Source organism: Tachyglossus aculeatus, chromosome 1 (assembly GCF_015852505.1).
Source record: "Tachyglossus aculeatus isolate mTacAcu1 chromosome 1, mTacAcu1.pri, whole genome shotgun sequence".
NCBI classification, from domain to species: domain Eukaryota; kingdom Metazoa; phylum Chordata; class Mammalia; order Monotremata; family Tachyglossidae; genus Tachyglossus; species Tachyglossus aculeatus.
The window spans coordinates 165,704,070-165,725,327 of record NC_052066.1 but is presented as its reverse complement, the minus strand read 5'-3'; the positions used below and the strand labels follow the sequence as shown (position 1 = coordinate 165,725,327).

Genomic DNA, 21,258 nt, shown 5'->3' with positions numbered 1-21,258 from the left:
TTTCACCACCCACCATTTCCCCATGTCCTGCCTCTTGACCGGAACGCCCTCCCTCTTCATTTCCAAGACAATTACTCTCCCCACTTACAAAGCCTCATTGAAGGCACATCTCCTCCAAGAGGCCTTCCCTGACTGAGCCTTCATTTCCTCTTCTCCCACTACCTTCTGCATTGCCCTGATTTGCCCTCCCTGAGCCCCACAGCACTTCTGTACATATTCATAATTTCTTCATTTATATTAATGTCTGTCTCCCTATCTAGACTGTTAGCTCATTGAGGTCAAGATATGGATATACCAACTCCTTGATATTGTTGGAGTGCACTCTCCCAAGAGCTTAGTACAGTGCCCTGCTCAATACATATGATCGATCCATCGACCCCGGGGAAGCACCCGGGCCAGGAATCAATCCACCTACCTGAGTTTTTGTCAGGCAGCCGGCTGATTCTCCACACAATAGAATTGAAGGCGTGCTCATACTTGGCAGTGCCCAGGGTGACTCTCATGACCGGCTCGGATCCAGATACACCGACCGACCCAAAGCTTGCTCCCCGGTTGACCTTGGCCTTCAGAGACTTCTCCCCAAGAACACTTTCCCTGCGGAAGTTCTTCACCCACTCATTGGGCACAGGATAGCGGACCATCACGTTCTCGCAGGGGACCTGGGTCAGGGGGTCGCGATTGGACGAGAAGCCAGTAGACATCCTCAACCAGCTCTGCACCTCCACCTCTGCCCCATTGATGGTGGCTGCAGTCCTGAGTGTGAAGGGCAGGCTCTTCTCAGCAAACACAGTCCTGAAGCGCATCAGTTCGAAGCGGCAGGCATCCAGGGGGTTGAACAAGATCGCCCTGGAGCTGCTGAAGGCGTCCTCATCCACACACCCGTGGAAACGGCAGTCATGAAGCTTGATCCACTTGGTGGTGGTGGTGGGTACGATGTCCTGCCGGGAGACAATCTCATTTCCTTTGATGAGGACATCGTTGAGGCCCAGGCGGCACTCGGCCAGGCCGGACAGGAAGCTCAGGACGTGGACGTGGGTGAGCACGCGGTGCTGAAGAATCCTGTTGTCCCCCTGGCTCAAGACGCCAGTGAACTCGTCCTTCACATCCACCGTGATCTCCTCCTCCAGATAGTTCAGGCCCACAGTGCAGAGGTCGAGGGACGACACAGGCAGCTCCATCAGCCGGTCCCGCACAGCCCCGATGAAGCTGCGGAAGTCATCGTAGTTGGTGGTGCCCAGCTTGACCACCTGCTCCCGCTCGGCCGCGTGGGCCACCGAGGGTTTGGGCTGGTACTTCCGCTTCTCCTTGTACGTGATGCGGTCGATCCGCAGGCTGTGGATTCTCCCGTTCTCGTCGTAGCTCTGCAGCTTGGGTTCCGAGATCTCGTGGCTCATCTCCAGCTTGAACTCGCGGAAGGGCTTCTCCAGGCCCTCCTCGTAGTAGAGCTGCAGGCGGCCACCGTCGGCAAGCTTCACATAGATGGGCCCCCAGTGCCGGGACGACATGATGTTCTTCTTCTCCGGGATCCGTAGCATCATTGGCCAGCCGAGCCTGGGCTCTGGGCCGTCGGGGCTCCGGGGCCCATCGTCCGGCTCGCTTGGGGTGGCTGGATCATCGTCAGGCAGCATGGGCCCGCCCGGCCCATCCGGATCCCCGATCCGGAGCTGCTTGAGCTTCTCAACGGCATCCCGGTGGGCCTGGCCCCCGCTGGGGCCGTCGAAGCTGATCGCGTCCAACTCCGGGCGGATGACGAGGAGGGAGTCCCTCTGGCGCGGGGCCGGGGGGCTCAAGGCTGAGTCACCAAGGGCACGCCTCTCCCGTTCCTCGAAGAACGCGCTGAAAGGGTTGATGGGGGAAGGCAGCACATCCTTCAGTGACTCGTTCAGGAAGGGATTGGTTGCCCTCCAGGGTGGGGGGGTCTCACTGCCGGAGGGTGGCCGAGTTAAGGAGGAGATGTCCAACTTCTTCACTTTGGGAAGGTCCACCAGGGTGCTCTTGGGCCTCTCCCTCTTCTTAAAGGACCCAGTGAGGTTAGGAAGCACATCCAGAACCTGAGGCCTCGCGGATGGGCTGTCAGGCTTTGAAGGGGAGGCGTCTGGTGGGGACGGGCTGCCGGCAACTTCATCGTCATCGAAAGTCACCCAGCTGGGAAAGCGGGCAGTGGTTCCAGGAGCAGAGATGTGGCCGTTTGCCGGGGAGTCACTGGCCGGCCGGCTGAGGGCCTCCATGTCTACCTCCTCATCTTCTTGGATAGAAGAGGAATTGTCTGCAAGGAAAGAGAGAAAAATCTAAGGCCACCGACGTCTGGGTCATGCCACCAGGACTCTCAGGGTTTAGAAGCTCAAACTCCAGGCATCTGATAGAGAGCTCTCTATCACTGAGTCGTTTTGCAAGGTGTGCCCTTGAGAAGCCATCCCCTTAGTACTAGCTCTATTGCACTGTACTCTCCCAAGCACTTAGTACAGTGCTTGGCACACAGTAAGCACTCAGTAAATACCACTGATGATGACAATGACACATACACCCCCTAGATAGAATAATGAAAACAACTTTCTACCATAAACAAGTAATTTACTGTTAAAATACCAAATCTGTTTCATTTAGAGGTTTAAAAGTCTTTCCCCTCAGAATGTTAACAGCAGGATTTAGTTCTGTGGGATGAAGGCCCACTACACCCGTTGTGATGCTTCAACAGCATGGACACTGTTCGACAGCTTGCCCTCCACTTCCAAAGCAGAGAAGTGGCTTCTGCACTTGTCTAAGAGGTCTAATTTTCAAATCCCTAATAGTGATTATAACTGTGGTATTTGCTACGTACTTATGACATGCCATGCACTAAACTAAGCCCTGGGGTAGATACAGGATAACCAGGTCCCACCTGGGGCTCACAGACTAAGTAGAAAGGAAAACAGGTGTTGAATCCCAATTTTGCAGTTGAGGGAACTGGAGGCACAGAGAAGTTCACTAACTTACCCAAGGTCACACAGCAGGTATGTGGCAGAGCTAGGATTAGAACACAGGCCCATGCTCTTTCCATTAGGCCTTGCTACTTCTAATTTATTTTTAATACTAAAACTTCTACCTCTCTTCAAGAATATAGCACCGTGCTAAAGTTTTCTGAGTACCATAGCTTCCAGACATTTTTTATTGAAGAGGCTCAATTTAGGGACTGATCTTTCTTGACTTTTCCACTTAATGGCGACATTGCTCTCATCACTTAAATCCTTCAGTTTATCTTCATTGGCAGCCTTTCCTCTTCCTAAGCCCACCTATCATTCCACTCGCTTGTCAGTGATGCCATAAGCCAAGTCCTACAACAAAAATAATTATTGACTCTATGAGAATCATCATGACCTTGGGGTGAAATGAACAAGCACCTGGGGCAGGTGAAAAGATCGTCTTCAAACAAATGAATCTTGGAATACATTTTCACAAGAGAAAGAGTTTGGAATTCACCTCAGAAGACAAGCATCTTTTGGTATCCGAACCTGCTTTTAACAAAACGTCTTCTGAGGTAAGCAGGAGCCTCAGGAATTCTACTTTCCTATTAATTTCCCTCAGGGAAAGGAAAAATGAAACCATCCCAGACATAGTGCACATTAAGCAACTACTATATTTAGTAAAATTGTGAGATACTCATTAGTTGCTTTGGCAGTACCAAGTCAGGCAGGCAGATTTAACAAGGCTTTCCATGGAAAACCAATCTAAATTGATTGGATTAAGGAAAGACACGGACCTCCCTTTTTAACTGATCTGTTTAGTTTCTGCAAAGCAACAGTGTTTGACACAATGTTTTGTTCTATTTATTCCTTGAAAGACCCAGCCTCTTTCCCCTGCTTGAATGCTGGCAAATTTCAGAAGCCTAAAGGTAGAATGCAGATGCTCTGCCATTAAGGGTTCCTCAGGTCTTATAATTATTATTTTCATCATTATTTTGTTACTATTATTTTATTATTATTGTTATGGTATGTGTTAAGCATTCACTATGGCAAGCACTATTCTAATAATAATCATTAATAATTTAGAGGAGGTGATAGGCAGTAATGTAAATCTTAATATTAATGCCAGTGTTTCTTTTGATAGAGCCTATTGTGATTTGTGAAAATAGTCATGGTTTCAGTACTAATACCGTCAACATTTTGTCCCGTTTGTCTCCTAAATTGCTAGTTGCATTACTTTGTCTCTACCTGAAAACATTGGCGAGTAGAAGAAATCACCCATGTCAACTGTCTAATGGGATCTGTTGGGGCTAAGGGCAACCAGCAAGTGGATGGGCCAGATAATCAGAGGACCTGGGTTCTAATTCTGGCTCTGCCGACTGCCTGCTGGGTGACTTTGAGCAAGTCACTTAACTTCTCTGTGCTTCAGTTTCTCCTCCCCCTTAGACTGTGAGACCCATGTAGGTCAATCAAATGATCAATCATATTTATTAAGTCCTACTCTGTGCAGAGCACAGTACTAAGTGCTTGGGAGAGTAACTAACCAATTACAGTACTCATTAAGTGCTTACTCTGTGCCAAGCACTGTTCTAGGCCCTGGGGTATATACAAGTTAATCAGGTTGGACACAATCCCTGTCCCACATGGGGCTACAGTCACAGTATATAACAGTACAATATGTAGTCAAGGACTGTAGGGAAGAAACATGGTATAGTGGATACAGCACGGGCCTAGGAGTCAGCAGGTCATGGGTTCTAATCCTGACTCCGCCATTTGTCTGCTATGTGACCTTGGGCAAGTCACTTCACTTCTCTGGGCCTCAGTTACCTAATCTGTAAAGTGGGGATTAAGACTGCGAGCCCCATGTGGGGCACCCTGATTACCTTGTATCTACCTAAGCAATTAGAGCAGTGCTTGGTACATAGTATGTGCTTAATAAATGCCATAATTATTCCCTTTCTAGACTGTGAGCCCGTAGTGGGCAGGGATTGTCTCTGTTGCTGAATTGTACTTCCCAAGTACTTAGTACAGTGCTCTGCACATAGTAAGTGCTCAATAAATAATAATAATAATAATAGCATTTATTAAGCGCTTACTATGTGCAAAGCACTGTTCTAAATGCTGGGGAGGTTACAAGGTGATTGGTTGTCCCATGGGGGGCTCACAGTCTTAATCCCCATTTCACAGATGAGGGAACTGAGGCCCTGAGAAGTTAAGTGACTTGTCCAAAGTCACACAGCTGACAATTGGCAGAGCTGGGACTGAATGAATGAATGCATCTGATGCCATTACCTTGCATCTATCCAATACTTTGTATAATAATGATGGTATTTGCTAAGCACTTACTACGTGCCAAGCACTGTTCTAAGCACTAATGCTTAGCAAATGATAACACCTTAACAAATGCCACGAGTATTATTATTATTATTATTATTGTTATTTTCTTATAGGTAGAGTGACCTAATAGCACTCAGGACTTGCAGTTAGGAGGACCGGGTTCTAATCTCAGTTTCCCAATTTACTTGCTTTGAGACCTTATGCAAATCACTTGGGCCTCGGTTTCCTCAAATGTAAAGTGGTGATTAAGTACCTACATTCCCTCCTCTCTATCACAATTATTATTTTTGGTTACTGAAATTCCTTTAGTGTGCTAAAATACAAAACAAAACAAAAAACTGTGCTAAATGGGACTGCTGTTCTTCAGATCCTGAGAGAATTTAGGATTGCTAGTAGATCTGTGAAGTGGGTGACTCTCATTTTCAGTACCTTTTTGGCCCTTTCTCATGTTTGAACATACATCAACATCTTCGGACAATAATGAATATAATAATAATTGTAGTATTTGTTAAGCATTTATGTGCCAAGTACTGCACTACAGGCTGGGGTAGATGCAAAATAATCAGGTCCCGCATGGGTCTAAGTAGGAGAGAGCAAAGGAATTGAATCCCCATTTTGTAGATGAGGGAACTGAGGCCCAGAGAATAATAATAATAATGATGGCATTTGTTAAGCGCTTACTATGTACGAAGCACTGTTCTAAGCACTAGGAGGGATACAAGGTGATCAGGTTGTCCCACGTGGGGCTCACAGTCTTCATTCCTATTTTACAGATGAGGTAACTGAAGCTCAGAGAAGTTAAGTGACTTGCCCAAGGTCACATAGCAGACATGTGGCAGAGCTGGGATTAGAACCCATGGCCTACGACTCCCAAGCCCGTGCTCTTTCCAATGAGCCATGCTAAGTGAAGTGATTTACCCAAGGTCACACAGTAGGTGAGTGCCAGAGCTGGAATTAGAACCCAGGTCCTCTGATTCCCAGGCCCGTGCTTTTTCCACTAGGCCACACTTCTTCTCCAAAGATGACACACAAAAGTACCGCACTGGTAAACATAAAAGCTCCTCTCTGCTTGAAGCACTATATACTGAGAAGACCACATTCCCAATAATTTTGCAGGCAGCCAACTTCACCTCCTCATTTACTGTTCTAGAAGTAATAACCTATGGAGTGACAGACGAGTTGTATGTGACCTCACTGGACTGAAAACCTCCTTGAGGGCAGGGATCGTGATTACTTACTTTATTGCACCTCATCAAGTTCTCAGAACAGTGCCCTGCCCACAGTGAGCACTTAACAGATACCACTGATGATTGATGGATTGAATAACTGCCCCATAGCCAAATAGGAAAGCTGCTTTGGAAACTGCAAAACCAACCATCTTTCAGTTTATTCCCAGAGGTTAGAGACCCATGCTGATACTCTGAATGACCTCATCTGGAAATCACAGGAGAACACCCAGGGTAAAAGATTATTTCCAATGATAAAGTTCAGTGGGACACCTGTTTTCTAGGAACAAACTGGAACTCTGAAACTTCTGTTAGCGGGGGAGGAGATATGAAGACGATGGAGTCAGTAACAGCAGTCACTCTTCCTCTTTGAACATGGGCCCCAAGTGAGAGAGATTGCGTCTAATCTGACTGTATTGTATCCACGCCAGCACTTTACATAGAGTAAGTCCCTAACAAATACCACAATTACTATCATAATGAGCAGGAGAGCAAAAACCTCAGCAAGGAAAGGATAGTAACAACAACAATACTAATACTAATACTAATACTACTACTAATAATAATTGCGGTATTTGTTAAATGCCAGGTATTATGGTATTATGTGCCAGGCACTGTACTGATCCCTGGGGTGGATACGAGCAAATTGTGTTGGGGACAGTTCCTGCCCTACATGGAGTTCATAGTCTTCACCCCCATTTTGCAGATGAGGTTACTGAGGTACAGAGAAGTGATGTGACTTGCCCAAGGTCACACACGAGAAAAGTGGCAGAGCCAGGATCAGAACCCAGGTCCTTCTGACTCCCAGGCCTGCGCTCTATCCACTAAGCTGCTGCTGCTGCTCGGAGCCTCGGCTCTGGTGTCTGGTGTGTAGGTCTGCCATGTTGTGGAATTTGTCCACTCCTCTCCCATCCCCCAGCTCTTTGTTCAAGCACCACTCCACTCCCTGTCCTCCAGTTCTCCCAGCCAGGTGCATACTGGGAAATCACCTGTATGGAGATCACTGAAGGAAGAAAAGACGGGCTGATTGTGAGCAATTGCAAATACACTCTATTCTTCCATAGAGAAGTATTTTTTGGCCTCTGGCCTGGAACGCCCTCCCTCCTCCTATCTGGCAGATGATTACTCTCCCCTGTTTCAAAGCCTTAATGAAGGCATATCTCCTCCAAGAGGCCTTCCCTGACTAGGCCCTCCTTTCCGCTTCTCCCACTCCTTTCTGTATCACCCTGACTTGCTCTCTTTATTCATTCCCCTTCCCAGACCCATAGCAGATATATCTATCTATCTGTAATTTATGTATTTATTTATATCAATGTCTGTTTCCCCTTTTAGACTGTAAGCTCGTTGTGAGCAGTGAATGTGTCTGTATATTTTTATATTGTACTCTCCCAAGTGCTTAGGACAGTGCTCTGCACACAGTTAGAGCTCAATAAATACAGCTGAATGAATAAATGAACTACCCATAGCGGTTAGGTTGCTGTGAGGGAATCAGAGAACATTCTTCCAATATGTGATGTGGTTTTGGAAGAAACAGTGGTACGCTTGCACACACGTGCCTGGTGTAGTGGATAGGGCATGAGCCTGGGAATCAGAAGGTTGTGGGTTCTAATCCCAGCTCTGCCACTTGTCTGCTGTTCGACCTTGGGCAAGTCATTTCACTTCTCTGTGCCTCAGTTTCCTCATCTGTAAAATGGGGATTGAGATTGTGAGCCCCATGTGGGACAGGGACTGTGGGAATTAGAAGGTTGTGGGTTCTAATCCCAGCTCTGCCACTTGTCTGCTGTTCGACCTTGGGCAAGTCATTTCACTTCTCTGTGCCTCAGTTTCCTCATCTGTAAAATGGGGATTGAGATTGTGAGCCCCATGTGGGACAGGGACTGTGTCCAACCCAATATTCCTGCATCCATCCCAGCACTTGGTACAGTGCGTGCCACATAGTAAACACTTAACAAATACCATAATTATTATTATCGTTTTTATTACTATTATCCTTGGGGTGTTGGATACCTTGAAAACTCCAACAGCAGTTTTCTTGAATCCGGGGTTTTGTAAGAACACAACCCCCATATTACAGGACAGCTGGGCAGCTCCACTACTTGGAAACACAACAAAGCTTTCTTTAAAGGAAGATTATCTTCAAGGCTAGCTCTGATTCACTAGCCTTATTCCACAAATGCCAGCATCTGCCCATCTCATAGTATCTGTTATCTCTCCCAGGAGAAACAGAGGAGGAGTAGGGAGAAAGGAGAGACCCTGAAACGAGCTGCCTTTGAAGTTGTAGCATCTCCTATCTGCTTCAGTAGGGCCAGATCTTCTTAAACTTGGATTTGCACCCTTTTTTCAGCCCTCACTCACCCCCACAGCACTTATGTTCATATCCATAATTAATTTATTTATATTAATGTCTGTCTGCCCCGCTAGACTGTAAACTCCTTGTGGGCAGGGAATGTGTCTATCAACTTGGTTGTGTTGTACTCTCCCAAGCGCTTAGTACAATGTTCTGCACACAGTAAGTGTTCAATAAAAACAACTTATTAACCGATTGATTAAGCACTTCTAAACGCTTTCATCACTCTAGAATCCATTTTAATGAACAAAAACACAGACATCCAGTGCTAAGTACAGTGCCTGGCACTTAGTAAGTACTTAACGAATGCCATAATTCTTATTTCCAAGTTTTCATAAGGCACTCCAAGGGCAAAAATGAACAAAACAGCAGTTTCAACTAGTTGTCAGATTGGAATAGATGGAAAGCAAGTAGTAATAAAAATAACAATTATGCCATTTATTAAACACTATTGTTTTAACTACAAGAGTATAGACAATATAATCAGATTGGTCACATTCCCCTTTGCCACATGGATCGCACAATTTAAAGATTTCATTAGTAACATGGCTAAGTCAAGGAACATTTTAGCAGAATGCTAGAAGGACTTGGGTTTTAATTCTGGCTCTGCCACTTGCCTGCTGGGTGACCTTGGACAAGTCACTTAACTTCTCTGTGCTTCAGTTACCTCATCTGTAAATGAGGATTAAGACTGTGAGCCCCTATGTGGGATATAGACTGCATTCAACCCAATTAACTTGTATCTACCCCAGAACTTAGTACAGTATCTGGTAATGATAATGATAATAATAATAATGATAATAATGATAATAATAATAATAATAATAATATTTGTTAAGTGCTTACTATGTGCCAAGCACTGTTATAAGCACTGGGATAGATACAAGGTAGTAAGCACTTAACAAATACCATAAAAAATGCAAGCATAACCATTTCACATCACATTTATTGCAGGTTTATTTGTTCATTTATATCTCCTATCTCTCCCATTAGATTGTAAGGTCCTTGTTGGTAGACATCACGCCTTTTACTTTTTTTATATATTTCCCAAGTGCACAATACAGTGACCAGGACACAGCAGGAACTCAAAATATACCACTGATAATAAGAAAATTGTCTACTGCCACCGAAGCAAACTGTAACCTCATCTGTTCTCACTGTGACCAAAGCAATGAGCTTCCTCTGGATCTTAAACTCCTCCTATTATTCCTTTCCGGGGCAGGCAGGATTTGGGGTTGCCTGCCTAGAGAATCCCAAATCCTTTTTCCCTTTTAGATGCCAATACCCCTTGTCTCAAGTCCAGGCACCAGCCCGAAGGTACAGGGATCCCTTGGAGACAAGAACTAGGCTACAGAAGCTTGTGGAGAAAGCATTCCCGCCCAGTCTCCCTGTTCCCCAGAGCTATGTGTCTCCTCCATCCATTCACACAGACAGGTGCCATGATCTGAGCTCTCAATAGTGTTTAACAGCCTTCTTGCAAATATTCTTAGCCCACTGATCAGGCCACAAACAAATGGGATTGCAATCTAACCCACCTTTTTCTTCTCTAGAACATCCTTCCCTCTATCCTAACCTCCCAGGATCAAGGTGCCTACTCAAGCAATTCATTAATTAGGGTATTTAAGTGTTTACTAGTGCCAAGCACTGTATTAAGCACTGTGGTAGATACAAGATAATCAGGTCCCACATGGGGCTCACAGTTTAAGCAGGAGGGAGAATAGTTATTGAATCCCCGTTTTGCAGATGAGGGAACTGAAGTACCAAGAAATTATGTGACTTGCCCAGGGTCACACAGCAGACAAATGGCAGAGCTGGCTCCCAGGCCCGTGTTCTTTCTACTAGGCCTCAGTGCTCAAATGGCTTCTCAAATGACTGAGGGTCTCTTCAAAATAGCTGAGGGTCTTCTTCCCACAACTACTCAGCTCCCGACTTTCTACCCAATCCTTCCCTCTGATTGGCTTGGTATCAGTAGGTGTTTGGTTGAACTCCCCTCCTGAGGGACTGGGTCAGGGGTCGGGGGGCCAGTTGGAGTGACTGGCACTGTCCCACTTTTCTGGGACAGACTTTCTTCAAAAACTTCTCACTAGGGTTGAAGAAATTAATGATACAAAAAAGAGAAGTAGAACAAGATGGTTAATTTAAGAAAAGAAAAGGCCACCTTCCTATCTAGATCTTTAGGCCTTAGTTCTCAACTTAATCTAAGACTTTCTTCCTCTGCATTTGGCCCACTTGTCTCAAGCAGTTTACACTTTAGTGTGTCAATGACTGGGGACATCCCTAATAATAATCTAAACTCTGAAAAACCCTATAAGCCACGGTACAGGAGCAGTGTTGCCAAGGGAAAGAGCTTGGGCCTGGGAGTTTGGGCCTGGGAGTCAGAGGATCTGGGTTGTAATCCCAGCTCCACCACATGTCTGCTGTGTGACCTTGGGCAAGCCACTTAACTTCTCTGTGCTTCAGTTCCCTCATCTGCAAAATGAGAATTCAATACCCTTTCCCGCTCCTACTTAGAGCCCTGGATGGGACAGAGATCTTGTCTTACCTGATTATCTTGCATCTTCCCTAGGACTTAGAACAGTGCATGACACATAGAACAGTGCATGACATGACAGTGCATGACACAGAATGATTTTTACAGATGAGGGAACTGAGGCCCAGTGAAGTGACTTGCCCAAGATCACACGGCTATAAGTGGCGGAGCCGGCATTAGAACCCACGACCTCTGACTCCCAAACCCGGGCTCTTAAAACATTAAGCCACACTGCTTCTCTAAAATGGGGATTTTGTAAAGTGGGGATTCTATACAATGGGGATGAAGACTGAGCCCCATGTGGGACAACCTGATTAATTTTGTTCATTCAATTGTATTTATTGAGCGCTTGCTTTTGCAGAGCACTGTACTAGGCACTTGGGAAGTTAAGTCAGTTCCCCCTCCTTCCTCTCCCTCTTCTCCCCTTCCCCATCCCCCCCGCCTTACCGCCTTCCCCTCCCCACAGCACCTGTATAATAATAATAATAATAATTGGCATTTGTTAAGTGCTTACTATGTGCAAAGCACTGTTCTAAGCGCTGGGGAGGATACAGGGTGATCAGGTTGTCCCATGTGGGGCTCACAGTCTTAATCCCCATTTTACAGATGCGGTAACTGAGGCCCAGAGAAGTTAAGTGACTTGCCCAAGATCACACAGCAGACATGTGGTGGAGTCGGGATTCGAACCCATGACCTCTGACTCCAAAGCCTATATATGTTTGTACATATTTATTACTTTATTTTATTTGTTCATATTTATTCTATTTATTTTATTTTGTTAATATGTTTTGTTTTGTTGTCTTTCTCCCCCTTCTAGACTGTGAGCCCGCTGTTGGATAGGGACAATCTCTATATGTTGCCAACTTGTACTTCCCAAGCGCTTAGTACAGTGCTCTGCACACAGTAAGCGCTCAATAAATACGATTGAATGAATGAATGAATGACACATAGTAAGTGCTTAACAAATACCACCGTTATTAATTATTAGTACAACTATTCTCCAGTCAGTGCTCTTAACAGTTCTGGGAAAATACAGTGTTTATGCAAAAAGGCACTAAATGAAGCACACCCAGTTCTCTCCTAACATGAGAGCTGCATTCTTGCAAAGCCTCGCATTAAGGAAAACTCTCGCTGCAGAATTTGTCCATTCCCATGCTGCTCACAAGCAATTTCTTCCAACCATGCAGCAAGTCCAGACAGCCTCATGTTGTTGGAAAAACTTTCTGTAAATCCCAAACAGTGTTCTAGCCAAAACACGTAGTGAAAACACTTGTTATGGTGGAATGGGTTACATTCTTTCCTATTGGAAACTATTCCGAGGACATTCATGTGACTCCCAAGAAACAAAAAGCTGACCAAAACAATATAAGGGTATTTTTGGAACAGTGATAAAAACATAGCAAAAAGCAATATGCACCAACAATAAAAGATTTTGAATTTTTTTAAAAATGTGTATTTATGAAAGTCATTTTCAGGGTGCTTTTTCACATCTGCACACAGTAAGCACTCAGTAAATATGACTGAATGAATCCTATTCAGCAAAAAGGCTCGTTATGCTACCATAATAAAAAATTGTTATTTTCTGGGCTAAATACATCCACCATTATCTGATGATGATGAAGTCTCTTGTGGGGAAGGGCAGATGAACCTAAGTCATTCATTCATTCAATCGTATATATTGAGAGCTAATTGTGTTCAGAGCACTGTACTAAGCACTTGGGAAGTACTCGCAGTCTAAAAGGGGGAGAAAGTCCATTTCTAACCCTCACAACACCCCTGTGAAGTAGGGGAAACAAGGCAGGTATTATTACCCTGTTCTGTGGATGGAGAAACCGAGGTACAGAGAAGTGAAGTGACTTACCCACGGTCACATGGCAGACTAATGGGACTGGTCGGACTCGAACCCAGGTCCTCTGGCTTCCAGCCCAGCACCCTACCACTTTGCCATGCCACTCCCCCTAGTCCTAACACTTCGGGATTGAGAACCTGCTCGGAAGAACTGGTTACAATGCTGCTGCAGCAAAGCAGTTCTTCTTCCCTTCCTGCTACCAACAGCCAGGCTACAATTGTCCAATACTAAATTGAAATGGGTTTTACACACTCCCTGCAGTCAGTCAAGGTACATCAAAGGTTGACAGAGAAGTGGTGCTTAAGTCTAGTTAGGCTCTGCAGTGAGAGAGGGCCCTGTAAGACACCCCAGCATCAAAATTTAGCAGCAGTCTCGCAAAAGAGAGCAAAAAGGAGACGGTTTTGGGACTCTTTGTATGTCTACATGAGGGAGACCCACAAATGCTCAATGATAATCATGTCATTCTTCCCTCTCGAAAAACTGCTGGGTCATCCCTTAAATAGTCAGGCCCCCAAGCTCCAGGCCCTATCCATTTTTTTAAAAAAAGAGATTTTGGGGATTAATAGTGTTGCCATTTCATGCTCAGGTTTCCCAAGATGTAGACAGAGGACAAGTGCCTCTGTTCCTCACAGAGAAGCAGCATGGCCTTCCCAAGCACTCTGCACCCAGGAAGCGCTCAATAAATACGAATGAATGAATGAATGAATGGCCTAGTTGATAGAGCACGGGCTTGGGAGTCAGAAGGTCATGGGTTCTAATCCCAACTTGCAATTCCCAAGCGCTTAGTACAGTGCTCTGCACACAGTAAGTGCTCAATAAATACAATTGATTGATTGATTGATTGACTGATTGATTGATTCTAATCCCGGCTCTGCAACCTGTTTGCTGTGTGACTTTTGGCAAGACACTGAACTTCTCTGGGCCTCAGTCACCTCATCTGAAAAACGAGGATTACGACTGAGCCCTATATGGGACAGGGACTGTGTCCAACCCAATTATTTTGTGTCCACCCCAGTGCTTAGAACAGTGTCTGGCATATAGTAAGTGCTTAACAAATACCATTATTATTTTATTATTATTATTATTATCATTATGATAGCTTTAGTAACATTTTTTGATGCGCCCAGCTGTGTACCTAGTGATCTGACCAGACGTAATGGGGCAAAGGTGATATGGGGCTCTCCTACCAAATTCATGGAAAGATGAACATAAGAATCTCCAACAACCTGTTGCCCATGCCCTTTCCCTGCCTGAAATTCCTGCCTCCGTCACAACTGACAGACCACCACTCTCACCATCTTCAAAGCCCTTCAGACCACATCTCCTCCAGGAGGTCTTCCTCAATTAACCTCTCACCTTTATATCCCCGAAACTGCCATTTCAGTCCTTCCCCAAAATCTAAACATTAAGTACTCAACACCGGGAGAATTTATGTATTTATCTTTAAATACATCTTTAAATTTATCTTTAAATACAAAAAGACCCACTCCAGTCTGGCTTCCGTCCCCTACATTCCATGGAAACTGCCCTCTCAAGGGTCACCAATGACCTCCTGCTTGCCAAATCCAACGGCTCATACTCTGTCCTAATCCTCCTCGACCGCTCAGCTGCCTTCGACACTGTGGACCACCCCCTTCTCCTCAACACGCTATCTGACCTTGGCTTCACAGACTCCGTCCTCTCCTGGTTCTCCTCTTATCTCTCCGGTCGTTCATTCTCAGTCTCTTCTGCAGGCTCCTCCTCCCCCTCCCATCCCCTTACTGTGGGGGTACCCCAAGGTTCAGTGCTTGGTCCCCTTCTGTTCTCGATCTACACACACTCCCTTGGTGACCTCATTCACTCCCACGGCTTCAACTATCATTTCTACGCTGATGACACCCAGATCTACATCTCTGCCCCTGCTCTCTCCTCGTCCCTCCAGGCTCACAGATATCTCCTTCTGCCTTCAGGACATCTCCATCTGGATGTCTGCCCACCACCTAAAACTCAACATGTCCAAGACTGAACTCCTTGTCTTCCCTCCCAAACCCTGCCCTCTCCCTGACTTTCCCATCTCTGTTGACGGCACTACCATCCTTCACGTCTCACAAGCCCGCAACCTTGGTGTCATCCTCAACTCCACTCTGTCATTCACCCCTCAAATCCAAGCCGTCACCAAAACCTGCCGGTCTCAGCTCCGCAACATTGCCAAGATCCGCCCTTTCCTCTCCATCCACACGGCTACTCTGCTCATTCAAGCTCTCATCCTATCCTGTCTGGACTACTGCATCAGCCTTCTCTCTGATATCCCATCCTCGTGTCTCTCCTCACTTCAATCCATACTTCATGCTGCTGCCCAGATTGTCTTTGTCCAGAAACGCTCTGGGCATGTTACTCCCCTCCTCAAAAATCTCCAGTGGCTACCAATCAATCAGCACATCAGGCAGAAACTCCTCACCCTGGGCTTCAAGGCTCTCCATCACCTCGCCCCCTCCTACCTCACCTCCCTTCTCTCCTTCTACAGCCCACCCCGCACCCTCCGCTCATCTGCCGCTAATCTCCTCACCGTGCCTCGTTCTCACCTGTCCCGCCATCGACCCCTGGCCCACGTCATCCCCCTGGCCTGGAATGCCCTCCCTCTGCCCATCCGCCAAGCTAGCTCTCTTCCTCCCTTCAAGGCCCTACTGAGAGCTCACCTCCTCCAGGAGGCCTTCCCAGACTGAGCCCATTCCTTCCTCTCCCCCTCATCCCGCTCTCCATCCCCCCATCTTACCTCCTTCCCTTCCCCACAGCACCTGTATATATGTATATATGTTTGTACATATTTATTACTCTATTTATTTTACTTGTACATATCTATTCTATTTATTTTATTTTGTTTGTATGTTTGGTTTTGTTCTCTGTCTCCCCCTTTTAGACTGTGAGCCCACTGTTGGGTAGGGACTGTCTCTATATGTTGCCAACTTGTACTTCCCAAGAGCTTAGTACAGTGGTCTGCACACAGTAAGCGCTCAATAAATACGATTGATTGATTGATTGATTGATTGATCTTTATACTTTATAATTTATTTCAGGGTTGGTCCTGCTTTAGTGCAAACTCCTCGAGGGCAGGAATCACATATACAAATTCTATTAAACTAGCCTCAGCACTTAGTTCAGCATACTGCACACAGTAAGCTATTGACTGAATAAACAAATAATGTTATTGACTGAATGAGAAAATTTCAAATTATGGATTTCAATCAAGACAAGAGTAAGACTAACCCAAATAATAATAATGATTATAATAACATTTGTGATACTTTTAAGCACTTACTCTGTGCCAAGTACTGGGTTAAGTGCTGGGATAAATACACAGGATGCAGGCTCAAAATACGATCCTATGGCCAGTAGTGTGAAGTGAATCCATTAAGGTCATGACCTTTTCAGGAATCTTCCACAGAGACAATCGGATGTGCACATGGAAAGCAGTTTTCTGAGGAAGATGAATGGAAATAACTAACCAGAAGGCAGGACAAACAAAGGGAAATGACTCCCTGACAATTTACCCCCACGGAGTGCTGACAGATGCTGATGATTCCCTACTCTGAGGGACAGATGTTGGGGGCAAAGGTTGGGGATTCTTTGCTCCCTTTAAAAGGCATCAGTTAGGGCTTCATGCAGGGGTATGCATAAATTGATAATTAAGAATGAGATATAACCACCTATAGAGTTCTTTCAAACACCATCAGTGTGCATGCATGTATGTTCCAAATCACTCGTTTTAACTTTTTTTCCAGTGGATCACAACTCTTTTCAGTCATTAAGTTTACTAGCTAAAATATACTCTGAAAAGATCAGAAAGGCAGGGTGAGGATGAGACAAGGGGCAATGAGGAGGTTTTGTATTGGACAGATGATGACTGAAATTTCAGATTTTTTTCCATTATTTGATCCCTGTTCATAGTCAAAAACCTAGATATCAGCTGATAAAATGAGGTGAAGGGACTAAAATTTCTAATTTAAATCTAATGTCTCCAAATCTGGCATAGCCCAAGTAACCCTGAAGGGGAACCGATTGCTTGCTTCAGGAAACAAATGTTCTTATTATTCTCAGCAGTCACAAACCCACACCAAATCTGGACATATGGCTTCCTTTCTCCCACCTGTTCTCTTTATGGATGTGAGAGCTGGAATCCTGATGCATTCTGGGAATCCATTTTGATATCTAACACCTCTCTCCTCTTCACCTTCAAACACAATTCTCAAAAGCCCAGCAACCACAGCTAATAGAAAGAATTCAAAGCATTTTTTTTGATTGTGGGAAAACACAAGCTGTTTTGTTGACAACAACTTCCCATCACTGGGTTACCCACATATCCGCTACCCTCCCCATCTTGAAGGAAGTGTTATGTATTCCAAAATGCTGATATACCCTGATCCCACGAAAACAGTGTTTTAAGTGAAAGAGCATTAAACAAAGTATATTAGCCCCATAGGTAAAAATGTAAAGTGCATTCATGAGCTCCCAAGATCCCAAAATGAACCAAAATCATAAAAGTATTTAAAAACAGGTAAAAACTACAATATAGTTACATGATTGGAAGACAATCTAAAGATGAGACAATAATAAAATACCTTAAATTAAATGCTTTTTATAATTAAGTTCATAAACAATTTATTTTCAAAATACTACCTTTCATGTCCCTTTTGGCAAAAAGGCACCTTGTTCTAATAAATAGGAGAGCTCTCATTATGCTAAAATGTAATCGACTTTAGTCACTCCTCAGCTATCTCAGGCATTTATGTACCTATTCACACTCCTCCTCAGCACCTATCTATAATAATTTATTTATCTGAATATTTAATTATTTATTTTGAGAACTGTTTTTGTAAAAGTAGGAGTAGAGTGGCTCAGTGGAAAGAGTAGGGGCCTGGGAATCAGAGGACCTGGGTTCTAATCCCGGTTCCACCATTTGTCTGTGGTGTAACCTAGGGCAAGTCAATACCTGTTATCCCTCCTCCTTAGAGTATGGACCCCATGTAGGACCTAATTATTTTGTATCTACCCCAGTGCTTAGAACAGGGGTTGGCACAGAGGAAGTGCTTAACAAATACCATTATTTGTTATTATTTGTTAAGCACATCCTATGTGACAAGCACTGTACTAAGCGCTGGGGTAGATACAAGGTATCATGTTGTCCCACGTGGGGCTCACAAACTTAATCCCCATTTTACAGATGAGGTAACTGAGGCACAGAGAACTTCAGTGACTTACCCAAAGTCACACAGCTGATAGGTGGCAGACTGGGATTAGAACCCACAACCTCTGACTCCCAAGCCCGTGCTCTTTCCACTAAGCCAAGCTGCTTCTCATGCTTCTCTATTATCATGTGTCACTTACTTGCTTTGTGCTTCCTCAATGGATGATCAATAAATACTACTACTAACCGTAACATGCCAGCCCAATCAAAATCTTTTCTTCTCAAAGATATTAGCACTTGAGGGTCCCACTTTTGTTAATTTTCCTGCGAAGAAACCTCAGCCCCTCTCTGCTCCCAACCCCCTAGTCTGAGCCTCTCTGAATTTCCTCCTTTGGATTTCCTGTCCCCTGGTTCTTCACACACTAAAGTCACCTCCATCTCCTCTCACTTCCCACAAAAAGTCACCTCCATGTCCTCTCACTTCCTTCAAAAAGTCACCTCCATATCTTCTCACTTCCCCCTCTGTATCCTTTTCACCAATGCATATTAGCAGCTTCAACGCAGTTGGGTTTTCCTTTTTGGAGATCTTACTGTTCCCATTGCCCAACAATTTCTGCAGCTAGCAGCCCCCACCTTCTGGGTGTGCAAAGCCAAGTCTGGATGGGGGAGGGGAGATAACAATGGAGGAGAAAGGAAGAGGCGGGGGTGGAGGTCCGAGGTGGAGAGGGAAAAGAGGGTTGCCAGAGGAGTTTCTCCCTCACAGCTACCACCTCTCACTCTCATCCCCTTGGATTACAGCTCCAGCCCCCTGGGTTTGTGGGCCTGAGGGATGGGAGCCTCCAATAAAGTTGGGTTCACATACCTCAGAGGGCTGGTGCTGGCTTTACAGACTTTGATAAGCAAGCGGTGGTGCAGCAATGTTTTTCTAACTCCAGGGGATCTTATGGGGTCTTAGAAAACAGCATTTCAGGTGTCCCTGGCACAGTATGAATATCACTCTTTCGAGGGAAGAATTCAATGGAATCACCAATTCAGCCAGTCAGGAGGGTTCTTGAGATGCTCCAGGGTAAAATGCTGATAGAACAAGTACACAAGCTTCTTGAACCCATGTTTTGTTTCAGGGAGGTCCTGGAATAGCTTCTCTAGGACTTTGAAGAATTTGATTTCATTGTTTCCCAAATGGGGCTAAAGAGAAAGAGGTCATTGCTACCACCATAGTATCCTGTTCCTGATTATTGTGAATTACTTTGGGTCTATTTTAGTACAGTAATCATTTATTCTACCTCTACTGTACTCTCCCAAGCTCTGAGCACAGTGCTCTCCATACAGTAAGTGTTCAATAAATACAACTCAGTTTCTTCGAGAGCAGTATGGCCAAGTGGAAATTGCACGGAACTGTGAGTCAGAGAACCTGGGTTCTAGTCCTGACTATGCCACTGGTCTGCTGTGACACCTTGGGAAAATCTCTTAACTTCTCTGTGCCTCATCTGTAATATGGGGATTAAGACTGTGAGTCCTATGTGTGACTGGTATATAGTGAGCACTTAACAAATGCCATTAGAAAGAAAGAAAATTCTGGTAATGGTTATTCTGGTTGATAGGGGTTAAATTGTGCTTAATCAAAAGCATTCTAAGGGAAATGAACCTTCTTTCAAGGATTTATAAGAACAAATACTGTTTAAGGATTTTTAAGAACAAATACCAAATACTAAATGGTCACTTCCTGTCTATTAAAGTAAAACATAATGCCCAAAGTCAGCCAGGATTCCCTGTCGGAACTAATCAATTCTATAATTGTACTCCCTTTAGCATTAAAGTTCTTGGCCTTCACTTTCCTAACTCCATCTACAACATTACCAAGGCTGGCTGCTTCAGTAAAGTGACAAACCATTAGTGCTTACTGGGTGCAGAGCACTGTACTAAGTGCTTGAAAGAGTACACAACAACAGCGTTAGCCAAAAATGATAATATAATAATAATAATGGTATTTGTTAAGCACTTACTATGTGCCAAGCACTGTTTTAAGTGCTGGGGTAGATACGAGGTAATGTGGGGCTCACAGTCTTGATCACCATTTTACAGATGAAAAAACTGAGGCACAGAGAAGTTAAGTGACTTGGCCAAGGTCACACAGCAGACAAGTGGTGGAGCCGGGATTAGAACCCATGACCTCTGACTCCCAAGCCCCTGCTCTTTCCACTAAACCACGCTGCTTCCCTTAGCTACACCTTGCCCACAATGAGGTTATAGTCTAGACAGTTAGACAGGCATTAATATAAATAAGTTAACTGAAGTCAGTGATTAAACTGCATGGGGAGGAGAGGAAGAGATCCCAGGCACTGTTTTTACAGTGGTTTTGAAATTTCCCTTCCCACGCAGTATGGACTAATGGATGGAGCACATACCTGGGAGACAGAAGGACCTGGGTTCTAATCCTGGCTCCAACATGTCTGCTATGTGATGGTGGGCAAGTCACTTAACTTCTCGGTGCCTCAGTTACCTCCTGTTTAAAATGGAAATTAAGACTTTGAGCCCCTATGTGGGCCATTGACTGTCCAACCTGATCAGCTTGTATCTACCCCAGTGCTTAGTACAGTACCTAACACATAGTAAGTGCTTAACAAATAAGGTTATAAAAAAGGAAAAAAAAGGAGGGAAAGACCCACTGCATGTTGACACAATGGCCTAATCTGGTTCGTTAGATGACAGGAGTGGCTCAAGGCAAGACTGACAGCCAATGTCAGCCTATGAATCCTGTCTACTGTAACACAAGAGTTTGGACCAGGTTTATCTACTTTAAGGGGCTGACAATGATCCTTCCCTTGAATCAGCATCAAAACCCTTCCTCCCCTCACCAAGATTTTAGAAT

At 44.9% G+C, this 21,258-nt stretch overlaps 1 protein-coding gene across 2 annotated transcripts in view; it reads right to left on the bottom strand.

The window, feature by feature from the left end:
* The window catches only part of STON2 (stonin 2), a 166,183-nt gene that overhangs the window by 25,159 nt on the left and 119,766 nt on the right, over positions 1-21,258 (bottom strand). For both annotated transcript variants that reach the window (XM_038751709.1, XM_038751718.1), the window contains one exon: positions 416-2,266. In XM_038751709.1, coding sequence (XP_038607637.1) covers positions 416-2,266 — 1,851 coding nt within the window. The remainder of the gene's footprint in view (positions 1-415; positions 2,267-21,258) is intronic.